The sequence below is a fragment of the Carcharhinus amblyrhynchos genome, unplaced genomic scaffold, assembly GCF_965287045.1.
Source record: "Carcharhinus amblyrhynchos unplaced genomic scaffold, sCarAmb.v2.hapA chromosome_324, whole genome shotgun sequence".
Taxonomy (NCBI): Eukaryota; Metazoa; Chordata; class Chondrichthyes; order Carcharhiniformes; family Carcharhinidae; genus Carcharhinus; species Carcharhinus amblyrhynchos.
The window spans coordinates 158,508-184,187 of NW_027650064.1; the positions used below are offsets into that span (position 1 = coordinate 158,508).

Sequence of the window (25,680 nt, forward strand, 5' to 3'; positions counted from 1 at the left end):
GGAAGTCCAGCATCTCAGTTCAAGGAGTCGCTCAGGGTAGAGTCCCAGGCCCAACCATCTTCAGCTGCTTCATCAATGACCGACCTTCCATCATGAGGTCATAGGTACAGATGTTCACTGATGATTGTACAAAGTTCAAGGCCATTTGCGACTGCTCAGATACTGAAACAGTCCATGTTCAAATGCAGCAAGACTTGGAAAATTTCCAGACTTGGGCTGAGGAGTGGCAAGTAACATTAGCACCACAGAATTGCCAGGCAGCGACCATCTCCAACAAGACTATCTAATCGTCTAATTCTCCCCATTTGCCTGGATGCAGCTCCAGCAACACTTGAGAATCTTGACAGTATCCAGGACAAAGCAACCCCTCTTGATTGGCACTACCGACACACAGTGGCAGCAGTGTGTACCATCTACAAAATGCACTGCAGCAACTCAGCAGGGTGACACCTTCAAAACCCAGATCACCTCCATCTAGAAGAATAAGGGCAGCAGATATATGGGGTACACCACCACCTGGAAAATTCCTCTCCACGCAGCTTACCATCCTGACTTGGAAATATGTTGGCTGCTCCTCCACAGATGCTAGGTCAAAATCCTGGACCCACCCACCCACCCCGGTGTTGTCAGGCTTTTTACACTAAATGCTGACCAGCCAGTGACACCCATGTTCCATGAAGGAATAAAAAAAGTACGCCAATAAGGATTGTAGATTTTCTTTCCTCAAGGATGTGTGTGAATGAGATGGGTTTTTAAAACAGTGGATCACCATGACTGAGACTTTTTTCTGTTATTGAATTTAACTCCCAGTGGCCGTACTGATGGGATTTGAACCCATGTCCTGCAGGCATTTGGCTGAGCCTGTGGATTATCAGTCTAATGACATTACCACCACACCTCTGTCTCTCCCCATCTGTTGTTATATTACACGGGCTGGTCTATTCAGTCCAATGAGCCGTACCTCCCAGTGAACATGATAACAAAGCATAAAACTGCCCCATAACCTGGGATGCTACCAGGACTTGATGGGTTGAATTATAAGGGGAGGCTGGACAGCGTGGGACCTTTTTCTCTGGAGCCTAGAAGGCTGAGCGATGATCTTATAGGGGTCTATAAAATAATGAGGGTACAGATCAGCTAGATAGTCAATATCTTTTCCCAAAAGTATGGGGGGATAGAAAAACCTAGAGGGCATAGGTTTAAGGTGAGAGGGGAGAGATACAAAAGGGTCCAGAGGGGAAATTTTTTCACACAGAGGGTGGTGAGTGTTTGGAACAAGGTGCCAGAGGTGGGTACAATTTTATCTTTTAAAAAGCGTTTAGACAGTTAGATGGGTATGGAGGGATATGGGCCAAATGTGGGCAATTGGGACTAGCTTTGGGGTTTTAAGAAAAGGCAGCATGGACAAGTTGGGCCGAAGGGCCTGTTTCTATGCTGTAAGCCTCTGACTTTAACCTTCCAAAATCTCTAGCATTGTACATATGGCCATTCCTTCACAGCTGCTGGGTCAAAATCCTGGACCCCCTTGTGATAAAGGATACTGAGATTAGAATTGGGACAGTGCAGAGCAGCAATAAGCAACCGAAGTGAGTGGGCCGCAAGATTGAAATCGGGCTTGTTCACTAACCGTGACCCCATGAATCAGGCTTAATACAGGATGAATATTTCATAATCAGTTATAGAAAATGTGAGCTGTCAAGTGATAAAAACAAAAGAAATATTGACACTTTGGACACGGAGGGAGTGCATGGCTGTCACGGTCAGTGTTGTGTAGGGGAGGCGTTGGCCTTGCAGTATTATCACTAGACGATTAATCCAGAAACTCAGCTAATGTTCTGGTGACCAGGGTTCGAATCCCACCACGGCACATAGTGGAATTTGAATTCAATCCTGCTGCCTCGACAAAGCAGCCAGCATAATTAAGGACCCCACGCATCCCGGACATTCTTTCTTCCACCTCCTTCCGTCGGGAAAAAAATACAAAAGTCTGAGGTCACGCACCAACCGACTCAAGAACAGCTTCTTCCCTGCTGCTGTCAGACTTTTGAATGGACCACCTTGTATTGCTGATCTTTCTCTACACCCTAGCTATGACTGTAACACTACGTTCTCCACTCCTTCTCTATGAACGGTATGCTTTGTCTGTAAAGCACGCAAGAAACAATACTTTTCACTGTATGTTAATACAAGTGACAGTAATAAATCAAATCAATAAAAATAATCTGCGTTTAAGAATCTACTAATGACCATGAAGCTATTATGAGGGTGGCACTGTGGTTACCACTGCTGCCTCACAGCCCCAGGGACCCAGGTTCAACTCCCAGCTTGGGTCTCTGTTGAATCTGTACGTTTCCCTGTGTCTGCGTGGGTTTTCTCTGGGCGCTCTGGTTTCCTCCCACAGTCTGAAAGACGTGCTGGTTAGGTGCATTGACCTGAACAGGCGCCGGAGTGTGGTGACTAAGGGATTTTCACAGTAACTTCTTTGCAATGTTAATGTAAGCCTGACTTATGACTGTGCTTGTGCTTGCAGTTCACTCAAAGAGACAGCTTTATTTCTCAAATGAGCCTGTGGTGGGTTTGTATAATGGGCAGTTGTTCAGGGGGCACTTTGCTGCCCTAATACAGTAGTGTAAATAAATAACGTAATGATATATTACAATATGGCCTAACCACGTGTTGATCTGGCAGGTCACAGTCTGAATCCAGCTCGGGAACAAGATCCCGATCACGTTCCAACTCCCCGACCCACGAGGAGAAGATCACCTATATCACCAGCTTCGGGGGCAGTGAGGACGAGGGGGGCTCAACGGCACAGTCTGGTGTGCCCACGGCCAAGGCCCCACTGAGTCGACACCGGACCTCCAATTCGCTGCAAAGCTCTGGCACAGGTCATACCAGCTCCTCCCGGTCGGTAATTTTCAAAATCATTCGTTTACCGTTCCCAAAGACGCTGCTTGTGATTCTAGGGTGAAAGGTTGGAACTCCCTAAAGAGATGGAGGCTTTCGCCATTTTATTAACCATCTTGTACTCGGTTTCATTCTGAGAATGGCCAACGCACAGTGTGGGGCACGCTGTCATTGTTGGAAAGGGCAACAGAGAGAAAGCAGCGGGTTAACAGTAAGCTCGGATTTTAAAAATCCTCTGGATTATAGAAAGGAGCGTTAGGGAGTTAAACATTGTGAGTGAGTAACTCAGAATGGATCTGATCTCCTGAGCTGTGGCTTGAAGGATCAGAACACGCAAACTGCAGGCCCTAGGCCAGTTGTGGCTTCTGGACGCTACCTGTCTCCGATCCACAGAACCATTCCCTCTCAACCCTATTTGCTTATACTCACTCATTCAAGAATAGGTCAGGAGGTTGAGAATAACGTGTCTGCTTTGCTGCATGAGTCCCAGATTGCCTATCAGCTATTCAATTTGCACATCTATTCAGGGCAAGGTGGATTCCTGTATAACTCTATAGCTGGGATTCCAAACCTTCCTGATCCTCACCTATGTGACTGTCAGATACTTGAGATGCAGACATGTTATCATGACTGTCACACAGCAAGCTTGTCTGTTTGCTCCTTGTTATGCAAAGAACAGTACAGTGCAGGAACAGGCCCTTCTGCCCTCCAAGCCTGCACTGATCATGATGCCTGCCTAAACTAAAACCATATACGCTTTCGGAGTCCACATCCTTCCATTCTCATCCTATTCATGTATTTTTCTAGTTGCCCCTTAAATGCCGCTACCGTACCTGCTCCTGCCATCTTCCCAGGCAGCATGTTCCAGACATTCACCACCGTCTGTGTAAAAAAAAACTTGCCTTGCACACCTCCTCTAAACTTTTCCCCATGCACCTTAAGCCTATATTCCCGAGTACTTAACTTTTCTACCCTAGGAAAGAGCATCTGACTCTCCAATCTGCCCATGCTACTCATAATCTTGTAAACCTCTATCAGGTCATCCCTCAACTTCCATCATTCCAGTGAGAACAAACCAAATTTACCCAACTTTTCCTTGTAGTTAGTACTCTCCAGACCAGGCAACGTTCTGGGTAAACCTCTTCTGTTCCCTCTCCAAAGCTCCATGTCCTTCTGGTAGTGTGGCAACCAGAATTGTACACAATATTCTAAATGAGGCCTAAGTAAGGTTCTGTACAGCTGCTGCATGACCTGCCAATTTTTATATTTGACGCCCCGACCGATAAAGGCAAGCATTCCTAATGCCTTCTTGACCACCTTATCCACTTGCTTTGCCACTTTCAGTGATCGGTGGACATTCACAACCAGATCCCTCTGCCTGTCAGTACTCCTTAGGGTTTTACCATTTATTGTATATGTCATGTTGCCGCATACTATTCCCTTCCTGCACAAAACATTTGATGCACGGCTGCCTACCTGGGTGAAACGGAGTTGCCACAGAGCAGGCTGGGGTATAAAACTCCACATTGTCAGGAGGGTAGCGGGACAGTAAGCCTCCTGCCATGGTGGAAGATGGGGTAGGATGAGGGCAGGGATGGACAGGTCAAACAGTGAGTGCAATACTTTGAGAGTTGGCCAAATGCAGGGAGGCGGGTAGTGAGAGCAAACACAGTGGGCAGGATGGGTACACAGGTCTATTTGTGCTGTTGGGTGACTTGAAATGCAACTCTGGATAATTGAGGGTCTGAGCTGGTGACGAGGCTGTTGGTGTCCATTGATGTGCCAGAGTTAATCAGTAAAAATAAAGCCCCCACATTTCCAGGTGACCATAGGCTGCTGTCCCCTTTGAGGGGGGAGAGCTGATTTTACCTGAGGGTCACCACACCCAAGGCAAGGAGCAAGGTTGAGAAGGCAGAGCCTTCATGGATAACTTCAGCCAGTGTGGGAATTGAACCCTTGCTGTTAGCATTGCTCTGCATCACTAAACAGCTGTCCAATATAAGCTAAAGTTAATAAGCTGTGTGATCAGAGACCTTTTATAATTGTTCTAAAATGTTGTGTCAATCTTAATTCCCCTACAAGGGAGAGCAAGAGAAGCATGAGGGGCGTGGGGGCTACATGGTGGCACAGTGGTTGATACTGATGCTTCACAGTGCCCGGGGACCTGGGTTCGATTCCTGCTTCAGGTCACTGTCTGTGCGGAGTCTGCACATTCTCCCCATATCTGTGTGGGTTTCCTCCGGTGCTCTGATTTCTTCCCACAGTCCAAAAGATGTGCTGGTCAGGGGAAATTGGCCATGCTGAATTGCTCCTTAGTTTCAGCGAGATTAGCTGGGTTCTGGGGATAGGGCCTGGATGGGACTGTTATTGATGCAGGCTTGATAGGCCAAATGGCCTCTTTCTGCACTGTAGGGATTCTACGATTCTGAGCCCTGCGCAAGTGAAGTTTGCAGATGCAGCAGGAAATGTAAGGGGTCGATGGTGGGGGGAGGGGGGTGGTGTTTAAGAGGAGGGCGTGGTGGCACCAGATTGAGAAAGAGATTAACTGCCTAAATTAGGGGAGGAGTTTGTGATTTCATTCAGGGTTAAGCCAATGAGAGATGGGGCGGAGTAGGTGGGCTCGAATTTTGGGGATGGAGAGCTGAAAGATTTTATTTTTTAAGAATGGCGGGGACCTTTGACATCATCCTTAGCATACATGACAAGTGGAAGAGGTCTCAGTTTAACTGTCGATACAAAGATGCATTCAGTACTGTGTAGATTTAAATTTTAGGGTTGCGGATTAAGGCAAAAAAATGTCCTGGCCCAGGAACTACCTAACACTGTCTCAAAGATAGAAAATTCTGGAAATCCTCAGCATCTGTGGAGCGGGAACAGTTGAGTTAATGATTCCAGTCGAAGAGCTTTCGTTAGAACTGGAACGAGTTCAAACTATGATATCTGACTTCCATCCTGCCACAGACCTTCACTTTTTTCTCACCCACCCCTTAGACTCATAGAATCCTTACAGTGCTAGAAGGCGGCCATTTGGCCCATCGAGTCTGCACTGACTCATCCCACCCAGTCCCATCTCTACCCTGACCTGCACATCTTGGGTCACTGAGGGGCGATTTTAGCATGGCCAGCCCACCATGGGCGACACGGGTGGCACAGTAGTTAGCACTGCCACCTCACAGCACCAGGGAACTAGGTTCGATTCCCAACTTGGGTCACTCTCTGTGCAGAGTTACATAGAGAGATTGAATAGGTTAGGACTTTATTTCCTGGAGCGTGGAAGAATGAGGGGAGATTTTATAGAGATGTATAAGATTTTGATGGGTATAGAGTGAATGCAAGCAGGCTTTTTCCACTGAGGCTGGGGGAGAGAAAAACCAGAGGGCATGGGTTAAGGGTGAAAAGAGAAAAGTTTCAAGGGAATATTAGGGGGAGCTTCTTCACGCAAGGAGTGGTGGGAGTGTGGAATGAGCTGCCGGATAAAGTGATAAATGCGGGGTCACTTTTAACATTTTAAGAAAAACTTGGATGGGTTCATGGATGAGAGGGGTGTGGTCCAAGTGCAGGTCATTGGGACGAGGCAATAAATGGTTCAGCACAGACAAGAAGGGTCAAAAGGCCGAGCTGTAATTTTCTGTGGTTCTATGGAGTCTGCGTGTTATTCCCGTGTCAGCGTGAGTTTCCTCTGGGTGCTCCGATTTCCCCCCACAGTCTGAAAGAGGTGCTGGTTAGGTGCTAAATTCTTCCTCAGTGTATCCAAACAGGCGCTGGAGAGTGGCAACTGGGGGATTTTCACGCTAACTTCATTGCAGTGTTAATGTAAGCCTATTTGTGACACTAATAAATAAACTTAAAACACTAAAGCAAAACTGCAAACTATCTTTGGACATGAGGCAATTAATAGAATCCCTACAGTACAGAAGAGGTCATTCAGCCTATTGATTTTGTACTGATTCTCTGACAGAGCATCTTACCCAGGCCCTATTCCCATCCTATCCTTGTAACCCCACACATTTACCAGAGCTAATCCATCTAACGTACACATCTTTAGACACTAAGGGGACAATTTAGCACAGCCAATCCAATAACCCGCACATCTTTGGACACTATGGGGCAATTTAGCATGGGCAATCCACCTAACTTGCACATCTTTGGACATTAAGGGACCATTTAGCATGGCCAGTCCACCTAACCCTGCACATCTTTGGACTGTGGGAGGAAACCGGAGCACCTGGAGGAAATCCACGCAGACACAGGGAGAATGTGAAAACTCCACACAGACAGTGACCTGAGGCCAGAATTGAGTCACGCTCCCTGGCGTTGCGAGGCAGCAATGCTAACCCTCGCTCAAAGCCATTTAAATTCTAACTTTCCCAGTTCTGCTGGAAGGTCATCGACTCAAAGGGTTAACTGTTTCTTTCACCACAGATGCTCCCTGACCTGCTGAGTATTTCCAGCATTTTTCTGTCTTCATTTCAGCTTCACAGCATCCACAGTATTTTACCTGTGTTACTGAAACTCTGATCCCAGGGTAGGGACTCTGGGTTTCCCCTCGGGTGCCCTGGTCTTTGTTTTTTTGTTATTGTGTGATCGTGTGGGTTTAAGAATGAGAAAGTTGCAGCGCGATTGCTCTCGGTACCTGAAGACTACAATGTCATTTATGCTGTTGATTTTCACATTGATTTTATTTTCTTCTTTTTTTTCTTCCTTTACTTCCTCAGGCATCGTTCCTCGTCCTCGTCACGGTCCTCCCGATCTCGGTCAAACTCCCGCAGCCACCGTTCTCGCGGGCACCGGAGGTCGAGTCGATATTCACGCTCCCGCTCACGTTCCCGCTCTCGCAACAGGCACTACTCGGGCTCCCGCGGGCGATACGGCAGAGGGGGCTCCCGGGACGGACGGCGCTGCTCGCGTTCACAGTCTCGCTCGGCTGACAGGACGCGATACATCAGCTCCCGCAGTCGCGGCAGGCGGTCCAGGTGAGTTGTCAGGATGACGGTTGACGTGGTGGCAAAGCAGCCATTGATGATGCACTCAGCCTACAGCGGGCAGCCTGTAGCTTGTGATAAAAGGAGGGTGAGAATTGACTTTACAGCACGGTGGCACAATGGTTAGCACTGCTGCCTCACAGCACCAGGGACCCAGGTTCAATTCCAGCTTTGGGTCACTGTTTGTGCGGAGTCTGCACGTCCTCCCTGTGTCTGCGTGGGTTTCCTCCAGATGTTCCGGTTTCCTCCCACAGTCTGAAAGACGTGCTGGTTAGGGATGCATTGGCCTTGCTAAATTCTCCCTCGGTGTACCCAAACAGGCGCTGCAGTGTGGCGACTAGGGGATTTTCACAGTTACTTCATTGCAATGTGAACGTAAGCCTTACTTGTGGCTAATAAATAAACTTTACTTTTCACAGTAAAGTTAAGTTTAAGATTATTTATTAATCACAAGTAAGGCTTACATTAACACTGCAATAAAGTGACTGAAAATCCCTAGTTGCCACACTCTGGCACCTGTTCAGGTCAGTGTGTCTAACTCCATTGCAGTGTTAATGTGAGCCTTGTGACTAATAAATAAACTTTAGAAGGAGATTGAGGAAAGAGGATGGTTTGGCATATTAATGCTGGCACTGTCCAGTTGTGCCAAGTGGCCAGATCCAGAGTCGCTCTGTGGGGTGCCAGTGATCTGGTTCAGTGCCCAACAACCTCCAGCCCCTTCAGGAGAGGAGGGGAGAAGGTTCTAGAACAGCAAAGAAGTGCTTGGGGTGCTATGTCCTTGGCTGTTGTTGTTAACGCATCTTCCCTTCCTGTTTAAGGTCGAGGAGTCACTCGCGCTCGGATGACCGTTACCGGCGGAGCGGCAGGACCGGCTATAGCTCAAGTCGACGCCGGGACAGCAGCAGTCGGAGCAGCAGCGACAGTCTGAGCGGCTCCCAGAGCCAAAGCAAGTCCCTGTCTCCTGTCAAAGAGAGCCTGGGCAAAGTGGCTGCTTCCCCCGCCATGGGCGAAAAACTGAAAAAGTAAGCACGACTTGGAACCCCTTGCAACTGGCTTTAGGCACCTGAATTATAGAGTCCCTAAGAGGCCATTCGGCCCATTGTGTCTGCACCAACACTCTCAGCATGGCCAATGCGCCCTAACCAGCACGTCTTTCAGACTGTGGGAGGAAACTGGAGCACCTGGAGGAATCCCACACAGACACAGGGAGAACGTGCAAACTCCGCACAGACAGTGACCCAAGCCGGGAATCAAACCCAGGTTCCTGGCGCTGTGAGGCAGCAGTGCTAACCACTGTGTCACCATGTCACTGGAAGGTAGCTGAGTGCATCGTTATTTTGACACGTATCTTTTTAATTTTATTTGTTAGTGTCACAAATAGGCTTATGTTAACACTGCAGTGAAGTTACTCTGAAAATCCCCTAGTCGCCACATCCAGCACCTGTTTGGGTACACTGAGGGTGAATTCAGCACAGCCAATCCACCTAACCAGCACGTCTTTCAGACTGAGGAGAGAAACCAGAGCACCCGGAGGAAACCTACACAGACACAGGGAGAATGTGCAGGCTCCATACAGACAATGACCCGAGGCCAGGAATCGAAGCCGTGCTGTGAGCAGCAGTGCTAACCACTGCCATGCCCCCAAATGTGCAGGTTAGGTGGATTGGCAGTGCTAAATTGCCCCCTTAGTCTCCCAAGATGTATAGGTTAGTGTGATAAACTGTTTATGGGGATAGCACCTCAGTAAAGTTAAAGTTTATTTATTAGGAAAAGTAGGCTTACATTCACACTGCAAAGAAGTTACTGTGAAAATCCCCTAGTCTCTGCACCCCTGCACCTGCTTGGGTACACTGAGGGAGAACTTAGCATGGCGAATGCGCCCTAACCAGCGCTTCTTTCGGACTGTGGGAGGAAACCGGAGCACCTGGAGAAAACCCACGCTTACATGGGGGAGAATGTGCGGACTTCACACAGACAGTGACCAATGCCAGGAATCGAACCCGTGTCACTGGCCCTGTGAGGCAGCAGACCTAACCATTGTGCCGCGCCTTCAGATGTGCAGGTTAGGTGGATTGGGCGTGCTAAATTGCCCCCTAGTGTCCCAAGATACAGAGATTAACGGTAAATGTGTAGGGTTACGGGGCTAGGGCCTAGATAAGATCCTCTGTCAGAAAGCTGGTGCTGACACGATGGGCTGAATGGCCTCCTTCTGTGCTGTCAGGACTCTATGATTTCACGCCAGGTGGTGACCAGCAGAGACACGCTGGTTTAATTGTGTGGCGCTGTCTGAGAAGCATTTACTCCCTCTCTTTCTTTCTCTTTCCAGGTGTGACACTGCTGTGGGTAAAGAGTCCGGAGCTGCCAAAGTCAGTAAGAATTTTACCTCACCTCCGTTAAACACAGCCCCTCTGAAAACCTCACAGAAACACTTACGCAGCCTCAAGTAGTCTTTCAGCAACTTTTTAGTCTCTGTCCTGAAATTGTCCTTGAGGCAGTGTGATCGGGTAACTGAGCCGAATGTCTATCAGTTTGGGCTCACCTCACCCCGAAACCGTTCCATTTCGATGAGTTCCAAAAGCGTTCCCTCTTCCTCTTTTCCCTAAATTGTGCTAAAATTCAACGGGCCTTGACAGTTCTAACGTTTTCTCTCTCCTGTGATTCTGTGAATGCTATAACGTTACTGCGGGTGTGTTTTATATGGGTTGTTAGAATTTGTTACAGGTTTTTCCTTTATGTTATCCACTTTGCCAGCTGTCGTCTGTTTGTGGAATGACCACTTCCACTGGTTACAATTTTTGGCTCAACCTTTAACTTGATATGTCACGCTTTCCATTCATTTTTGCTATGTCAACTGTCACAATGCCGTTTCTAGCCACCAGGGGCACTGTGGAGTGAGTTTCGGAAGTGTTTCTCCACTCTGTGTCAGCCGCCTTGTATATTTAAGGGGAGGCAATAGCCAAGTGGTCTTATCGCCTGACTATTAATCCAGAAACTCTGCCGTGGGGACACGGATCCAAATCCCACCATGGTAAATGGCGCAATTTGAATTCAGTAAAAAATTACCTGGAGTTAAGGATCTACTGATGACCACGAAACCGTTATTGATTGTTGGAAAAACCCACCTGGTTCACTACTATCCCCTTAGGGAAGGAAATCTGCCGTCCTTACCCGGTCTGGCCTACATGTGACTCCAGAGCCACAGCAATGTGGTTGACTCTCAACTGCTCTCAGGCAATTAGGAATGGGCAATAAATGATGGCCCAGCCAGCGACACCCATGTCCCACAAATGTATTAAAAATAAGATGCTCGTATATAGAATCATCGAATCCATAAGGGCAGAAGGAGGCCATTAAGCCCATTGACTGCGCATCGACCACAATCCCAGGCAGGCCCTGTCCCTGTAATCCCATGTATTTACCCTACTAATCACCCTGACACTAAGGGGCAATTCAGCGTGGCCAATCCACCTAACCTGCAGATGTTTGGACTGTGGGAGGAAACCCATGCAGACACAGGGAGAATGTGCAGACGCCACACAAGTGACCCAAGGCCGGAATTGAACCCAGGTCCCCAGCATTGTGAGGCAGCAGTGCTAACCGATGTGCCACCATGCCGCCAAAAATGCCAGCTAATCGTGCATTAGCTGAGTTTTAACTGACTGGGCCATGGTGCCAGAGCACAACAAGCATTAGCCCTATTCTGATAAACTTTACCTCTAAAGTAGGCATTTCCCAGCATCGTACAGGCCCAGAATCTCCCGCCACCCACCCCATGTCCCATTGTCAGTCAGTGCTGGCTGTACCATGGCTGGGCTGCACTTTCAGATACCACTCAGCAGTCACTGCATCTCGGGGGGAAGCGCACCCAGTGTATCTGCTCACCGCAGAGTGGCTCCTGTACACACATCTGACCAGCAAGCGAGAGTTCAGCTTCCACAGTCAAGCAACCCACACCGCCTGCCTCGCGCACGACGAAGTGCTTTGAGCAGCTTGCAAGGAAGGGGCCAAATCTGTTTGGGTGGTGCTTCCGCAGGGAGTTAACACCATCCAGGGAGACGGAAGGGAGCAGGGTGAGAATCATTGTATCAGCATAAAATCCTTACAGTGCAGGAGGAGGCCATTCACCCCTCATGTCTGCACCGACTCTCCAACAGAGTATCCTACCCAGGCCCGATAAGAATCCAAGAGTTGATCGGAATAGAAACTAGAAGCAGGAAAAAGCCATTCAGCCCTTCAGGTCTGCTCTGCCATTCATCTTGACCATGGCTGACCATCAAATTCAGTATCCTGATTTTCCCCCCTGAAACCCCCCATATCTCTTGATCCCTTTAGCCCCTAGAGTGATATCTAATTTCTTCTTGAAATCACACAATGTTTTGGCCTCAATTACTTTCTGTGGTAATAAATCCCACACATTTGCCACACTCTGTGTGAAGAAATTTCTCCTCACCTTAGTTCTAAAAGGTTTACCCCATATCTGCAAACTATGATCCCTAACTCTGGATTCCCCCACCATCGGGAACATTCTTTCTGAATCTACTTTGTCTAATCCTGTTAGAATTTTATAAGTTTCTATGAGATCCCCTCTCACTCCTCTAAACTCCAGCGAATATAATCCTAACCAACTTAGTGTCTCCTCATAGACACACCTCCCATCCCAGGAATCAGCCTGATAAACATTCGCTGCACTCTCTCTATGGCAAGTTCATCCTTCCTCAGATTGTCGGAGCAGTTTTTCAAATATCCTGAGGGATTAGAACAGTAAAAGGCAGGGTGGAGCACAAACCTTCAGCCTGTTGTGATCCCCCGAGCCAAGTTCAGTCTTCGGCGAGGACAGGGCAATTTACACGTTCGCTTTGACCATGCATCCAGATGACAGGCCTGGGCTCCAGAAAGCAACCATTTTAAAGAGTGTTTTTCATACTCATTTGTACTAAATAAAAACCTCCTGCAAATACAGGCAAACCCTCGCAAGGAGCCCCTTCAAACTTCAATCCCATCCCTCCTCTCTCTCGCTCTCTCTTTCTTCCTCTCTCTCTCGTCCACCACCACCTCCCCCGCCCCACCCCCGCCACCACCATGTCATACTGTCCAAGGGTCTAGTTCTAGTTCCTTTGAAGGTATTAAACTAGCCAGAGAGTAACTGTGTTGTCAAACACAATATACCCTCCATAAAGCCATGCTGTCTTGTAGAGTCATAGAGGTTTACAGCATGGAAACAGGCCCTTTGGCCCAACTTGTCCATGCTGCCCTTTTTTTCAAACCACTAAACTATTCCCAATTGCCAGCGTTTGGCCCTTATCCCTCTATACCTATCTTACCCATGTAACTGTCTGAATGCTTTTTAAAAGACAAAATTGTACCCGCCTTTTGATATTGTGTTTTGACTTTCCAAATACCCTGTTATCACTTCCTTAACAATGGATTCTAACGATTTCCCAACAACAGATGTTAAACTAACTGGCCTATAGTTTCCCACTTTCTGCCTCCCCTACCTTTTTGAACAAGGGCGTGACATTAGCATTTTTCCAATCCGCTGGAACCTTACCCACATCCAGGGAAATATGATAACCAAAGGATCCACTTTCTCCAATGCCTTTTAAGACCTTAGTATGTAGGTCATCAGGTTTGGACATTGAGGATAAAGTGGACAGATATTTAAGTAGTTATGGGGTTGAAGGGTGATGGAGAACAGGCAGGAAAGTGGAGTTGAGGGCAAGACGAGATGAGTCATGATCATGTTAAATGGCAGAGTGGGCTCAAGGGGCTGAATGGCCTACTCCTGCTCCTAGTTCTCACGTAGCCAAGTGCTGCCAGACAAACGAAGTAACTTTTTAAGTGCAGTCACTGTTCTTGTGCAGGATGAATGTGACAGAGTTTGTCTGCATTTCAATGAGAAAATAACCAGTGTATGGACGTGAGACTGATGTTAGTCAGGGTACTGTGGTAATTCCTATAATAGCACCAAAATATCCTTTCTGAACTTTCCATATGATTTAGGTCTCTGCGTGGTGCTGGAAGGAACTATCAGCCTCGATGTCAGAATGTAGTAGGTTTGAATCCCAACCCAGAGGCATTTAACTCTAGTTGACCTCCGATTGTGGTACTGAGGGAGCACTGGGTAATGCATTGAATCAAGGCCCCATCTACCACTCAGTGTACAACATCCCGTGGCAGGTTCTGGAGGAGGAGTAGGGAGATTGTCGCTGATGTTCCTGTCACTCCGCTAAGATAGATGATTGTACCTTGGCCAAGCTGCTGTTTGTGGGAGGCCCCTGTCTGCAAATTGGCTGCCACTGTTCCTACTTTGCAACACCCCAAATCGAACTTTATTGGCTGTGAAGCATTTTGGAGTTTCTTGGAATTGTGGAAGGTGCTATATAAATGCAAGTCTTCACATAAAACATTACAGCACCGTACAGGCCCTTCGGCCTTCGATGTTTGCGCCGACCTGTGAAAACCAATCTAAAGCCCATCTAACCTACGCTTTTCCGCATTAAACTCCACCTCAGCCCAGCTCTGCAGTTTATCTATGTCCCTCTCTTTAATAATATTTCATAATAGCCTTTCTAAAATAGAAAGGATATTATTAAACTAGAAAGAGTTCAGAAAAGATTTACTAGGATGCTAACAGGACTTGATAGATTGAGTTATAAGGAGAGGCTGGCTAAACTGGGACTTTTCTCTCTGGAGTGTAAAGGCTGAGGGCTGATCTTATAGAGGTCTATAAGATAATGAGGGGCACATGTCAGCTAGATAGTCAATGTCTTTTCCCAAAGATAGGGGAGTCTAAAACTAGAGGGCATAGGTTTAAGGTGAGAGGGGAGAGATACAAAAGGGATCAGAGGGGCAATCAGAGGGGCAATTTTTTTCAGAGGGTGGTGAGTGTCTGGAACAATCTGCCAGAGGTAATAGTAGAGGCAGATACAATTTTGTCTTCTAAAAAGCATTCAGATAGTTACATGGATATGATAGGTACAGAAGGATATGGGTCAAATGCAGTGCAATTGGGATTAGCTTAGGGGCTTTAAAAAGAAAGGGCAGCATGGACAAGTTGGGCCGAAGGGCCTGTTTCCATGCTGTAAACCTCTGTAATACTCTTGTGCTCTGAGGTGGGGAAAAACTTGACCTTCTGATTTAGGCGCCAGTGCTAACAACAATGTCAAGCTTGCTAGTGGTTATAATTATTACAGAAATAACAGCAGCAAGCCTGCCGACTCAGTGGGGGAGGAAATTGGGGGAGCTGAATATTTTGTTACATTGAAGCCGTCCTGAAACTTTCTGCCTGACCCCAAGGGCCCAGGTTCCAGGATTGTATTTAATTTCCCCTTGTTCTGTTCTGCCTCTTCTTGTGACCGTTAGCTTAGCAAAAGCTCACCCCTATTGACTGCTCCCTAACTGGTGACCTGCTTACATGAGTATCCTCGCTGGGAGAGTTTGGGCTGATCCAGTGTCTCAGGCCTGACAGTGTGCGTTCTGGCAGATCTAAATGACAATTGCTCCCCAAAAGCTAGAATGTCAAACTGGTTGATTTATCTGTTGGGCATCAGCCTGACTGCGTCTAGGGGAAACTGTCTTAATGCCCAGCAGTAAAATTGCAACAAAGTGCTTACAATTACTCTTAGAAGAATCATAGTGTCCCTACAGTGCAGGAGGAGGCCTTTCAGCCCATCAAGCCTGCACAGACCACAATCCCACCCAGGCCCTATACCCATAACCCCACATATTTACTCTGTTAATCCCCCTGACACTAAGGGGCAATTTAGCATGGCCAATCCACCTAACCCACACATCTTTGGATACTAAGGGACAATTTAGCATGGCCAATCCATGTAACCTGCACATCTCTGGAGTGTGGGAGGAAACCGGAGCACCTGGAAAAACCTACACAGATACGGGGAGAACGTGCAAATTCCACACAAGCAGCCACCCAGGCCAGAATTGAACCCAAGTCCCTGGCTCTGTGAGGCATCAGTGCTAACCACTGCATCGTGCCCTTTGGGGGAGATGCCCAGGGCTAGTATGTGCTAATTATTTGAATGGCTGAAGTATTAAACAGAAGACTTGACCTGATGCTGGGATTGCCAGACACTGCCTCGGTAGTAGTGTCGTTTTAGTGCTGTGATATAGGGGCTGTATTGGCGCTGCCCTCCAGCGGTGCTTTGTGGTCCGCTTTTCCAGCCCTTCCGTACCATGTTGCCGAGAACTGGGAATCTGATTGCTCCTGATAGTATTGAAGCGTTGCTGCATGTATTGTGTGTGAATAAACCCTCATCTTATGTTTGCATTCCTCTAGGTTGCAGAGGAGCCCTAACATGTAAATTGAAATGGTGGCACTGTAAATGTAAACCCCCTCAGGCTGCGTCGCGTTCTTCCTCCCCCACAGGCCGACTGGTTCACTGTCGACAAGGCAGCCAGAGCTTCCAGGACAAGTCCTGTTCTGTGCTGTCCTCAGGAGGTGACGCTGAGGGATTTCATACTGTCTAACCCCAGGGTATATTAGCCCCGAACAAATGTCACCTTTTTCTCTTTCAGCCCAAGCTAACACCACAGGAGAAGCTGAAACTCCGCATGCAGAAGGCACTGAATAAACAATGTAAGGATCTATGTCCTGTTTCTATATCTTATCCCTGAAGAATATTTTTTGTCAATTTTCTGCCATTCAAGGTTTGTTGGTGCCAGTCGCAAATCTGTGTTCCATCAATAATAGTAAAGCTCCCTCAACACTGTCCCCATCAAACACTCCCAGGACAGGTACAGCACGGGGTTAGAACATAAGCAATCTAGCCCTTCGAGCCTGCCCCGCCATTCAATAAGATCATGGCTGATCTGTCGTGTCTCAGTTCCACATTCCCGCCCTCTCCCCATAACCCTTAATCCCCTCGCTTATCAAAAACCCATCAACCCACGTCTTAAAAATATTGAGCGAGGCAGCCTCCACCACCTCAACGGGCAGAGAATTCCAGAGATTCACCACCCTTTGAGTGAAGAAGTTCCTCCTCAACTCTGTTCTAAACCACCCCCCCCTTTATCTTGAGGCTGTGCCCCCTAGTCCTACTGTCCTTTCTGAGCGGGAAGAGTCTCTCCACGTCTATCCTATCCATTCATCATAGATACAGAGTAATGCTCCCTCTACACTGTCCCCATCAAACACTCCCAGGACAGGTACAGCACGGGGTTAGATACAGAGAACATAAGAAATAGGAGCAGGAGTAGGCCATCTAGCCCTTCGAGCCTGACCCGCCATTTAATAAGATCATGGCTGATCTGAAGTGGATCAGTTCCACTTTCCCGCTTTCTCCCCATAACTCTTAATTCCCCTGTCTATCAAAAACCTATCTATCCATGACTTAAATATATTTAGCGAGGTAGCCTCCACCACATCGACGGGCAGAGAATTCCAGAGATTCACCACCCTTTGAGTGAAGAAGTTCCTCCTCAAGTCTGATCTAAACTGCTGCCCCCCCCTCCTTATCTTGAGGCTGTGCCCTCTAGTCCTGCTATCCTTTCTAAGCAGTAAGAATCTCTCTACCTCTACCCTATCCATCCCCTTCATTATCTTGTACGTCTCTATAAGATCCGCCCCCTCATCCTTCTAAACTCCAACGAGTACAGACCTAGTCTATTTAGTCTCTCTTCATAGTCCAACCCCCTCATCTCCAGTATCAGCCTAGTGAACCTCCTCTGCACTCCCTCCAAGGCCAATATATCCTTTCGCAAGTGCGGCGACCAAAACTGCACACAGTACTCCAGCTGCGGCCTCACCAGTACCCTGTACAGTTGTAGCAAGACCTCCCTACTTTTATATTCTATCCCCCTCACTATAAAGGCTAACATTCCATTCGCCTTCTTGATCACCTGCTGCATCTGCAGACTGGGTTTTTGTGACTCGTGCACAAGGACCCCCAGGTCCCTGTGCACCGTAGCATGCTGCAGCTTTTCGCCTTTTAAATAATAATCCCTCCTACTATTATTTCTGCCAAAGTGGATAACCTCACACTTGCTAACATTATACTCCATCTGCTAGGTCCTCGCCCACTCGCTCAGCCTATCCAGATCTCTCTGCAGACTTTCCACACCCTCCACGCAATTTGCTTTATCACTTTTCTTCGTGTCATCAGCAAATTTCGTCACCCTACACTCAGCCCCCTCCTCTAGATCATCTATATAAATGGTAAACAGTTGAGGCCCCAGCACCAATCCCTGCGGCACTCCACTAGTCACCAACCGCCAACCAGAATAGCACCCATTGATTCCAACTCTCTGCTTCCTATTAGACAGCCAATCCTCTATCCACGCTAACACCTTACCCCCAACTCTGTGCACCCTAACCTTCTGTAGCAACCTTTTATGCGGCACCTTATCAAATCAGAGTAAAGCTCCCTCTACACTGTCCCCATCAGACACTCCCAGGACAGGTACAGCACGGGGTTAGTTACAGAGTAAAGCTCCCTCTACACTGACCCCATCAAACACTCCCAGGATAGGTACAGCACGGGGTTAAATACAGAGTAAAGCTCTCTCTACACTGACCCCATCAAACACTCCCAGGACAGTTACAGCATGGGGTTAGATACAGAGTAAAGCTCCCTCTACACTGTTCCCATCAAACACTCCCAGGACAGGTACAGCACGAGGTTAGATACAGAGTAAAGCTCCCTCTACACTGTTCCCATCAAACACTCCCAGGACAGGTACAGCACGGGGTTAGATACAGAGTAAAGCTCCCTCTACACTGTTCCCATCAAACACTCCCAGGACAGGTACAGCACGAGGTTAGATACAGAGTAAAGCGCCCTCTGCACTGCTCTATCAAGGTTAGATACAGAGCTCTGCATCTTTATTGTTAATATAAACTCACATGGTGCTTTAATATTAAAATCTACACTGAAACGGCAGTGCAGCAGCACATGTCAAACATGTCATCTGTTACGTGTTAAAGCAAGGTCCAGCTGCTTGCACAAATGGATATTAATGATCCCGTGGCCACTATTTCGAAGAAGATCAGAGTTTCACTTGTGCTGGATTATGTTTATCCTTCCAGCAACAACGCATTATCTCACCAGAATCACATTGCTGCTTGTGGATCTTGCTGTGCATGAGATTATACTTCACTGGCTGTTAAGCACGTTGTGACATGCAGTGGCCACAAAGGCTGCTATGTAAATGCTGTCCAGCCCACAGATACAAGTTGCCCTCCTGATAGCGGGAATACTCGGGTCTGCTTCAGACAAATGTGAGAGGAAAAGTAAAATTTCTTTTTTATTTTTGTCACCCAGTTAAAGCTGATAAGAAAGCTGCGCAGGAGAAGCAGCTCCAACAAGAACAGGAGCGACAGGTAAGGCATCACCAAGGCTCAGGATATGTGCAGTAATGATGTTGTTGAGAGAAGCACTGGAATAAGAGGCCATTCAGCCCCTTTAGCCTATTGCATCCCTCTATTTGGTGTAGTTCGATTCCAATTAACCTGCCTTAGTTCCATGAAACCCTTAGCTAATCCAGAGAAAAAAATTATCAGTTACAATCTTGGAAATTTTAAAAGCTCTCCCATTCTGAAGAAAAGTCAACCAGATTCAAAACATTGGCTCTATTCTCTCTCAGTAAGAAGTCTTACAACACCAGGTTAGAGTCCAGCAGGTTTATTTGGAATCACGAGCTTTCGTAGCGCTGCTCCTTCATCAGGTGAGTGGAGGTAGTTTTCACAAACATGGCATATACTGACAGGGACTCAATTGCAAGATAATGACAGATTGGGATGTGAAGAATCTAATTATCTTGCAATTGTGTCTGTCTATATATGCCATGTTTGAGAAGCTACCTTTCCACTCACCTGTTGAAGGAGCAGCGCTGTGAAAGCTCATGATTCCAAATAAACCTGTTGGACTTTAACCTGGTGTTGTGAGTTTTTTTTTTAACGGAGAGAATAGAGCCAACGTTTCGAATCTTGCTGACCCTTCGTCAGAGTGGAAGAGCTCCGAAAGCTCGTGATTCCAAAAAATAATCCTGTTGGACTTTAACCTGGTGTTGTGTGACTTCTTACTGTGCCCATTCCAGTCCGACACCGGCATCTCCACATCTATTCTCTCCCCATAGACCAGCTGAGATTTGGGGTTGAAGGGACATGAAGGGGAAGGAGGATATTGAATTTGATGATCAGCCATGATCAAAATGAGTGGTGGAGCAGGGCTTGAAGGGCCGAATGGTCTATCCTGACTCTAATTCCTATTAATGTGTGATGGAGTTCCTTCTGTAAGCATTGCCTCTTTACCTGAGGTGCAGTGCCCAGAACTGAATGCAGATGAGTCAGATGAAGGCTCTTTAAAGACTGAAGGATGCAAACATTCCATTGGCCATTTTCGTTAATTGATTGACTTGCATTTAAAGGGTTGTGTCTTTTCATTTCGTCCCATGTGGATAGTGCTTAGTCTAGATCAGGGTCCCCTCCGTGTCGCTGTGCAGCTGTGCCCCATGGGGGAATCTCATATTTAAATTCCTGTTTCCATTCATTCCCACTTACCTTATCTTGAACCGGTAGAGAGACTGCAGAATGCTGCGGGGCAGAGAGCCCAGGGTATCGAAGATCAAAGAAAAGTACAGCACAGGAACAGGCCCCTCAGCCCTCCAAGTCTGTGCTAATCATGATGCCCTAATCTGAAGTTAAAGAAAAAAACCTTCTATCCTTACTCAGTCCATATCCCTCTATTTTCTCCCGACTCATGTGCCCATTCAGATGCCTCTGGCAGTGGGTTCCAGGCACCCACTCTCAAAAACTTACCCCGCACATCTCCCTTAAACTTGTCCCCTCTTACCTTGAACCCGTGCCCCCTTGTAGTTGACACTTCCACCCTGGGAAAAGTATCCTTCGCGATGAATTCTAAAAGATCAGCAAGCACAGGAAGCTAGCAAAGAGAATGTTGGACTTTAGTGCTATGTTGGACCTGTTCTGCTGGGCCATTTTGTAGAACTATAGAATCCCCACAGTGCAAAAGGAGGCCATTTGGCCCATCAAACATGCACCAACATTAATCCTACTCTATCCCTGTAACCCCACATGTTTACCCTGCTAATCCCCCTAACACTAAGGGGCAATTTAGCATGGCCAACCCACCTAACCCTCACGTCTTTCAGACTGTAGGAAACTGGAGCACCCAGAGGAAACCCACACAGACATAGGGAGAATGTGCAAACTCCAAACAATCCAAGCTTGGAATTGAACCTGAGTCCCTTGCATTGTGAGGCAGTACTGCTAATCGCCGTGCTCTTAAATAGTCCAGTAATCCTCTCAGTCCTGACTGAGACGATCAGGAACGAGGGTACAAATGTTGGCCCAGCCAGCAACGCCCAGAATGCACATCAGCATTTAAGAAAAAATTAAATAGGTAGTAGGGTCGGCTGGAGTGTTGGGAATGAGTGGGGAGACTGAGGGCGATATTGTGTGTGGCAGCAGAGATGAGGGGGCTGGTAGATCACAAGAGGAGGGTGGGTGAGAAGGGGCGGGGAAGTTGAGGGGAGCCAGAAGACAAAGAAAGAAGAAGGCACAAGGTGGAACTGGCAGATTTGTGCTGGGCTCGGTGGGCACAATCCTTGTAACACTGAGGAAAGTGTCAAGTGATTTGTTCAGGAAAGACAGAGACTCACTTCGATTGAACTCCACGTGTTAGGCTTATCACCAGCTCGTTCCCCGGAGGCTGCCAGACTGACTGACAGATCTTTTCAACACCACATGATTTGTTGCCAGGGCTGGGAAAGTGTGGCGGTGCGGAGAGATTGGATAGGCTGCAGATATTTTCCTTGGAACAAAAGAGACTTGACAGAGGTGTACCAAGTGATGAGGGGAAGAGATAGAGTGGACAGGATAAAATTGTTTCCCTTGGCGGAAATTCTAGAACCAGGGTGGCACTGCTGTCTCACAGCGCCAGGTTACCTGGGTTCGAGTCCCAGTTTGGGTCACTGTCTGTGCGGAGTCTACACGTTCTCCCCGTGTCTGCGTGGGTTGCTGTCCGAAAGACATTCTCCGTCAATGTAACCCGAACAGGCGCCGGAGTGTGGCGACCACGGAATTTTCACAGTAACTTCAGTGTTAAGCCTACTCGTGACACTAATAAATAACAGGATAAACATAGATTTGAGTTAAGTGGCAGTCGGGGTAGAGGGGAAATGAGGAAGAACTTTTTTACACAGAGGGTGTTATGTGTCTGGAATTAACTGCTCGGGATGGTGGTGGAGGTGGAGATCCTAAACTCTTTGTAGTTTACAGCACCTTGGGTGCTGCAAGCTACAGGGCTATGGACTGGGTGCAGAAAGGTCATAAGATTTAGGAACTGAATTGGACCATTTGGCCCATTGAGTCTGCTCTGCCTTTGATCATGGCAATATATTTTTCAAACTCATTCTCCAGCCCTTTCCCCTTAACCCTAATCAATCCAGAACCTATCTATCTCTGTCTTAAACACACTCAATGACCTGGCCTCCTCTGAGGCAATGAATTCTACAGATTCACCACCCTCTGGCTGAAGAAATTCCTCCTCATCTCTAAAGAATCGTCCCTTTATTCTGGGGCTGTGCCTTCCAATCCAAGTCTCTCCGACTGAAGGTGGGATTAGAAAGGGCAGTTAGGTGCCCTTGGGCTGGCATGGATGAAATGGGCTGAATGGCCTCCTCCTGTGCTGTAACTTTTGTAAGATTTGGCTTCTGCTGAACCGTGTTTGTGTTTTTTTTCAGGAGCGCGAGGATGAACTGCGGGCCATGGCTCGGAAAATCCGACTGAAGTAATAACTTTTCCATTCGCTCCGTCTGTCCGTGTGTGCAGTTTCATCCCTGAGCAGCATAAATTCATAAGATATAGGAGCAGTATTAGGCCATTCAGCCCATCGAGTCCGCCCTGACTGATATGTTCCTCATTCCTGCCTTCTCCCATAGCCCTTCAACCCATTACCAATTAAAAATCTGTCTAACTCCTCAAATTTACTCACTGTCCCAGCATTCACTGCACTTTGGGGTAGTGAATTCCACAGATTCACAGCCCTTTGGGAGGAGTAATTTCTTCTCAACTCTGTTTTAAATTTGCTGCCCCTTATCCTCAGACTGTGACCTCTCGTCTTGGAGCACTCCACAGGAGGAAGCATCCGCTCCACGTCTACTTTATCCAGACCTTTTATCACCTTGTAGACCTCAATTTGATCTCCCCTCATTTTTCTCAATTCAGAGAGTATGGACCCAAATTGTTCAATCTCTCTTCATATGACGAACCCCTCGTCTCTAGATCTGGGGCTGGTTCCTACAGGCCGGCGGGTAGCTAATGTCAGCCCACTACTCAAAAAAGGCAGTAGAGAGAAAACAGGGAACTGTTAGCTGGGTGAATAGGGCCTGGTTGGGGTTCTAGTCGGTGCAGACTTGATGGGCCAAATATCCTCCTGCACTATAGGGATTCTATGGTTCTATAGCCCCCGTGAGCCTAATGGCAGGTACTGAATGGCGGAGCAGGGTCAAAGGGCCGAATGACCGACTTCTAGTTTTTATTTTATTTGTTAGTGCTTGACGAGGCTTACGTTGACACTGCAATGAAGTTACTGTGAAAATCCCCTAGTCGCCACACTCCAATATCCAATTAGGGTACACTGAGGGAGAATTTAGCATGGCCAATCCACCCTAACCAGCGCGTCTTTCAGACTGTGGGAGGAAACCGGAGCACCCGGAGGAAACCCACGCAGACACGGGGAGAACATGCAAACTCCAAAAGACTGTGACTCAAGCCGGGAATCGAACCACGGTCCCTGGCGCTGTGAGGCTGCAGTGCTGACCCACTGTGCCACTCCTAACTAATATTCCCAGTTTAACCCCAAATCCCTTCTGACTCTGTGTGAGCTATGTTACCCTTTTTTTAAACCCAGTTAAGATGGAGAAATCACCTATTGACGGTTGTTCAATGTTTGTAGCAGAGACTGGGTTAAATATACTCGGGGCTGATTTAGAATTTTGATTGATAAGGGTTTACAGCAGGGCGTGGGGGAAAGTAGGGGAGGGAATAGCGGTTTTGCAGACAGGAACTCTGCTGAACACTGGCCTCTTCCTGCCCCTATTTATTGTGATCTGAAGAGTTCAGTATCGAATAGAAGGTATCCTCATCCAACCTGATTTACTGGAGAGTTCAGGCGCACGTTTTCCAGCTCTCCAACAGAGGGCAGGCCTGTCAAGGAGTAGATTTCTGCTACTGCTTGTTGAACTGACCCCACCACCCCCAAGGGGTCTCCTGAGCTTAACCTGTCTCAGTGAGTGGGGGGGGCGTTCATCGTTGAGGTAGTTTGGTCGTTATCCGGTGGCACAGTGGGTTAGCACTGTTGCCTCACAGCACCAGGGATCTGGGTTTGATCCTGGCCTTGGGTCACTGCCTGTGTGGAGTTGGAATAGTCTTCCCGTGTTTGCATGGGTTTCCTCCAGATGGTCTGCTTCCTCCCGTACTCCAAAGATGTGTGGGTTAGGTAGATTGGCCGTGTTAAATCGTCCCTTAGTGTCTAAGGATGTGTAGGTTAGGTGGATTGGCCATACTAAATTGCCCCTTAGCATTAGGGGGATGTCAAGGGCCTTAGCAGGGTCAATACATGGGGTCACGGGGATAGCCTGGGTAGGATTGTTGTCAATGCTTGATGGGCAGAATGGCCTCCTTCTGCACTGTAGGGATTCTGTCAATAACGGTCCATCATTGGGGCACCGAGAATGCTTCTGTGCTTGACTGAAGCTAAGCTGTGAGCCAGAAAATTCAGGCGAGGCGCAGGATGGGGAGAGAGAACTTTTCACTCTTGCTTCCTTGGATGCTTGGCTTGAGCTCGGACAGCCGTGTCGGGAGTTTGGAACCGCGCGTTTGTCCGGATGTTTGGCAGAGTGACTGATACGAAAGTGCTGCCTTTTCTGCTTTCTGTTTTGCCACACAGGGAGAGAGAGCGCAGGGATAAAGAACGGGATGAGTGGGAGAAGGAATATCCGAGACGGAGCCGCTCGTGTTCACCGAGGCACGGTACGTATCATGCTGGTAGTCTGACCCCATGTCCCTGGGGGGGAAGAGACCGTGACTAGCTAGAGGATTGTGAACTGTGGCCGGAAAGAGGGAAGGCCATCACAGTTCAGCTGTGACCATGTCAACTCGGATGGTGATCGGGAATTGGGGAAGTCCAGTGGGCGCAGGGAACCTTGGTTTACAGCGTTGCGATTCCTGTCATGATGTGATGACGCAGTGGTTAGCACTGCTGCCTCACAGGGCCAGAGACCCGGGTTCGATTCCGGCCTCGGGAGTCTGCACTTTCTCCCCGTGTCTGTGTGGGTTTCCTCCGGGTGCTCTGGTTTCCTCCCACAGTCCAAAGATGTGTGGGTTAGGTGGATTGGCCATGCTAAATTGACCCTTAGTGTCCAAAGATGTGTAGGTTAGGTGGATTGAGGAGGAGTAGTTTAGGATGGGTGAGAGGAACTGGATAAGATACTCTATCATAGAGTCAGTGCAGACTTGATGGGCCGAATGGCCTCCTGCATTGTAGGGATTCTATTGTGGGTGAGTGACGCACTCGATGACTCTGATCACTAAGATGGTGCCACAGTACTGAGGGGGTGCTGCACTGTCACAGGTGTCACCTTTAGACACACAGATGGGATGGGAGGAGTAGCATGTGGAGCCTGAACACCAGCATGGATTGAGTGGGCAGAATGGCCTGTTTGTCTTGTAAATTCAGCGTTACTGAAGCTGTCCCTCAGGCAATCTTTTTTTAATTTAATAATTCCATTGGTGCTGGTTAAAGGCACTGAC

The 25,680-nt window shown here is 47.8% G+C and overlaps 1 protein-coding gene across 2 annotated transcripts in view; it reads left to right on the plus strand.

Annotated features, from left to right (window-relative positions):
- clasrp (CLK4-associating serine/arginine rich protein) overlaps positions 1–25,674 on the plus strand; it is a 51,032-nt gene extending 25,358 nt beyond the window's left edge. Inside the window, exons 13-20 of one of the 2 annotated variants that reach the window (XM_080183536.1) lie at positions 2,689–2,907; positions 7,623–7,880; positions 8,708–8,911; positions 10,216–10,255; positions 16,425–16,485; positions 19,169–19,227; positions 22,611–22,657; positions 24,818–25,674. In XM_080183536.1, the coding sequence (XP_080039662.1) occupies positions 2,689–2,907; positions 7,623–7,880; positions 8,708–8,911; positions 10,216–10,255; positions 16,425–16,485; positions 19,169–19,227; positions 22,611–22,657; positions 24,818–24,959 (1,030 nt within the window). In that variant the 3' untranslated portion in view covers positions 24,960–25,674. Of the gene's footprint in view, positions 1–2,688; positions 2,908–7,622; positions 7,881–8,707; positions 8,912–10,215; positions 10,260–16,424; positions 16,486–19,168; positions 19,228–22,610; positions 22,659–24,817 lie in introns of those variants that run through there. The other variant, XR_013885951.1, reaches the window with a different exon arrangement.
- Positions 25,675–25,680: the final 6 nt, after the last annotated feature.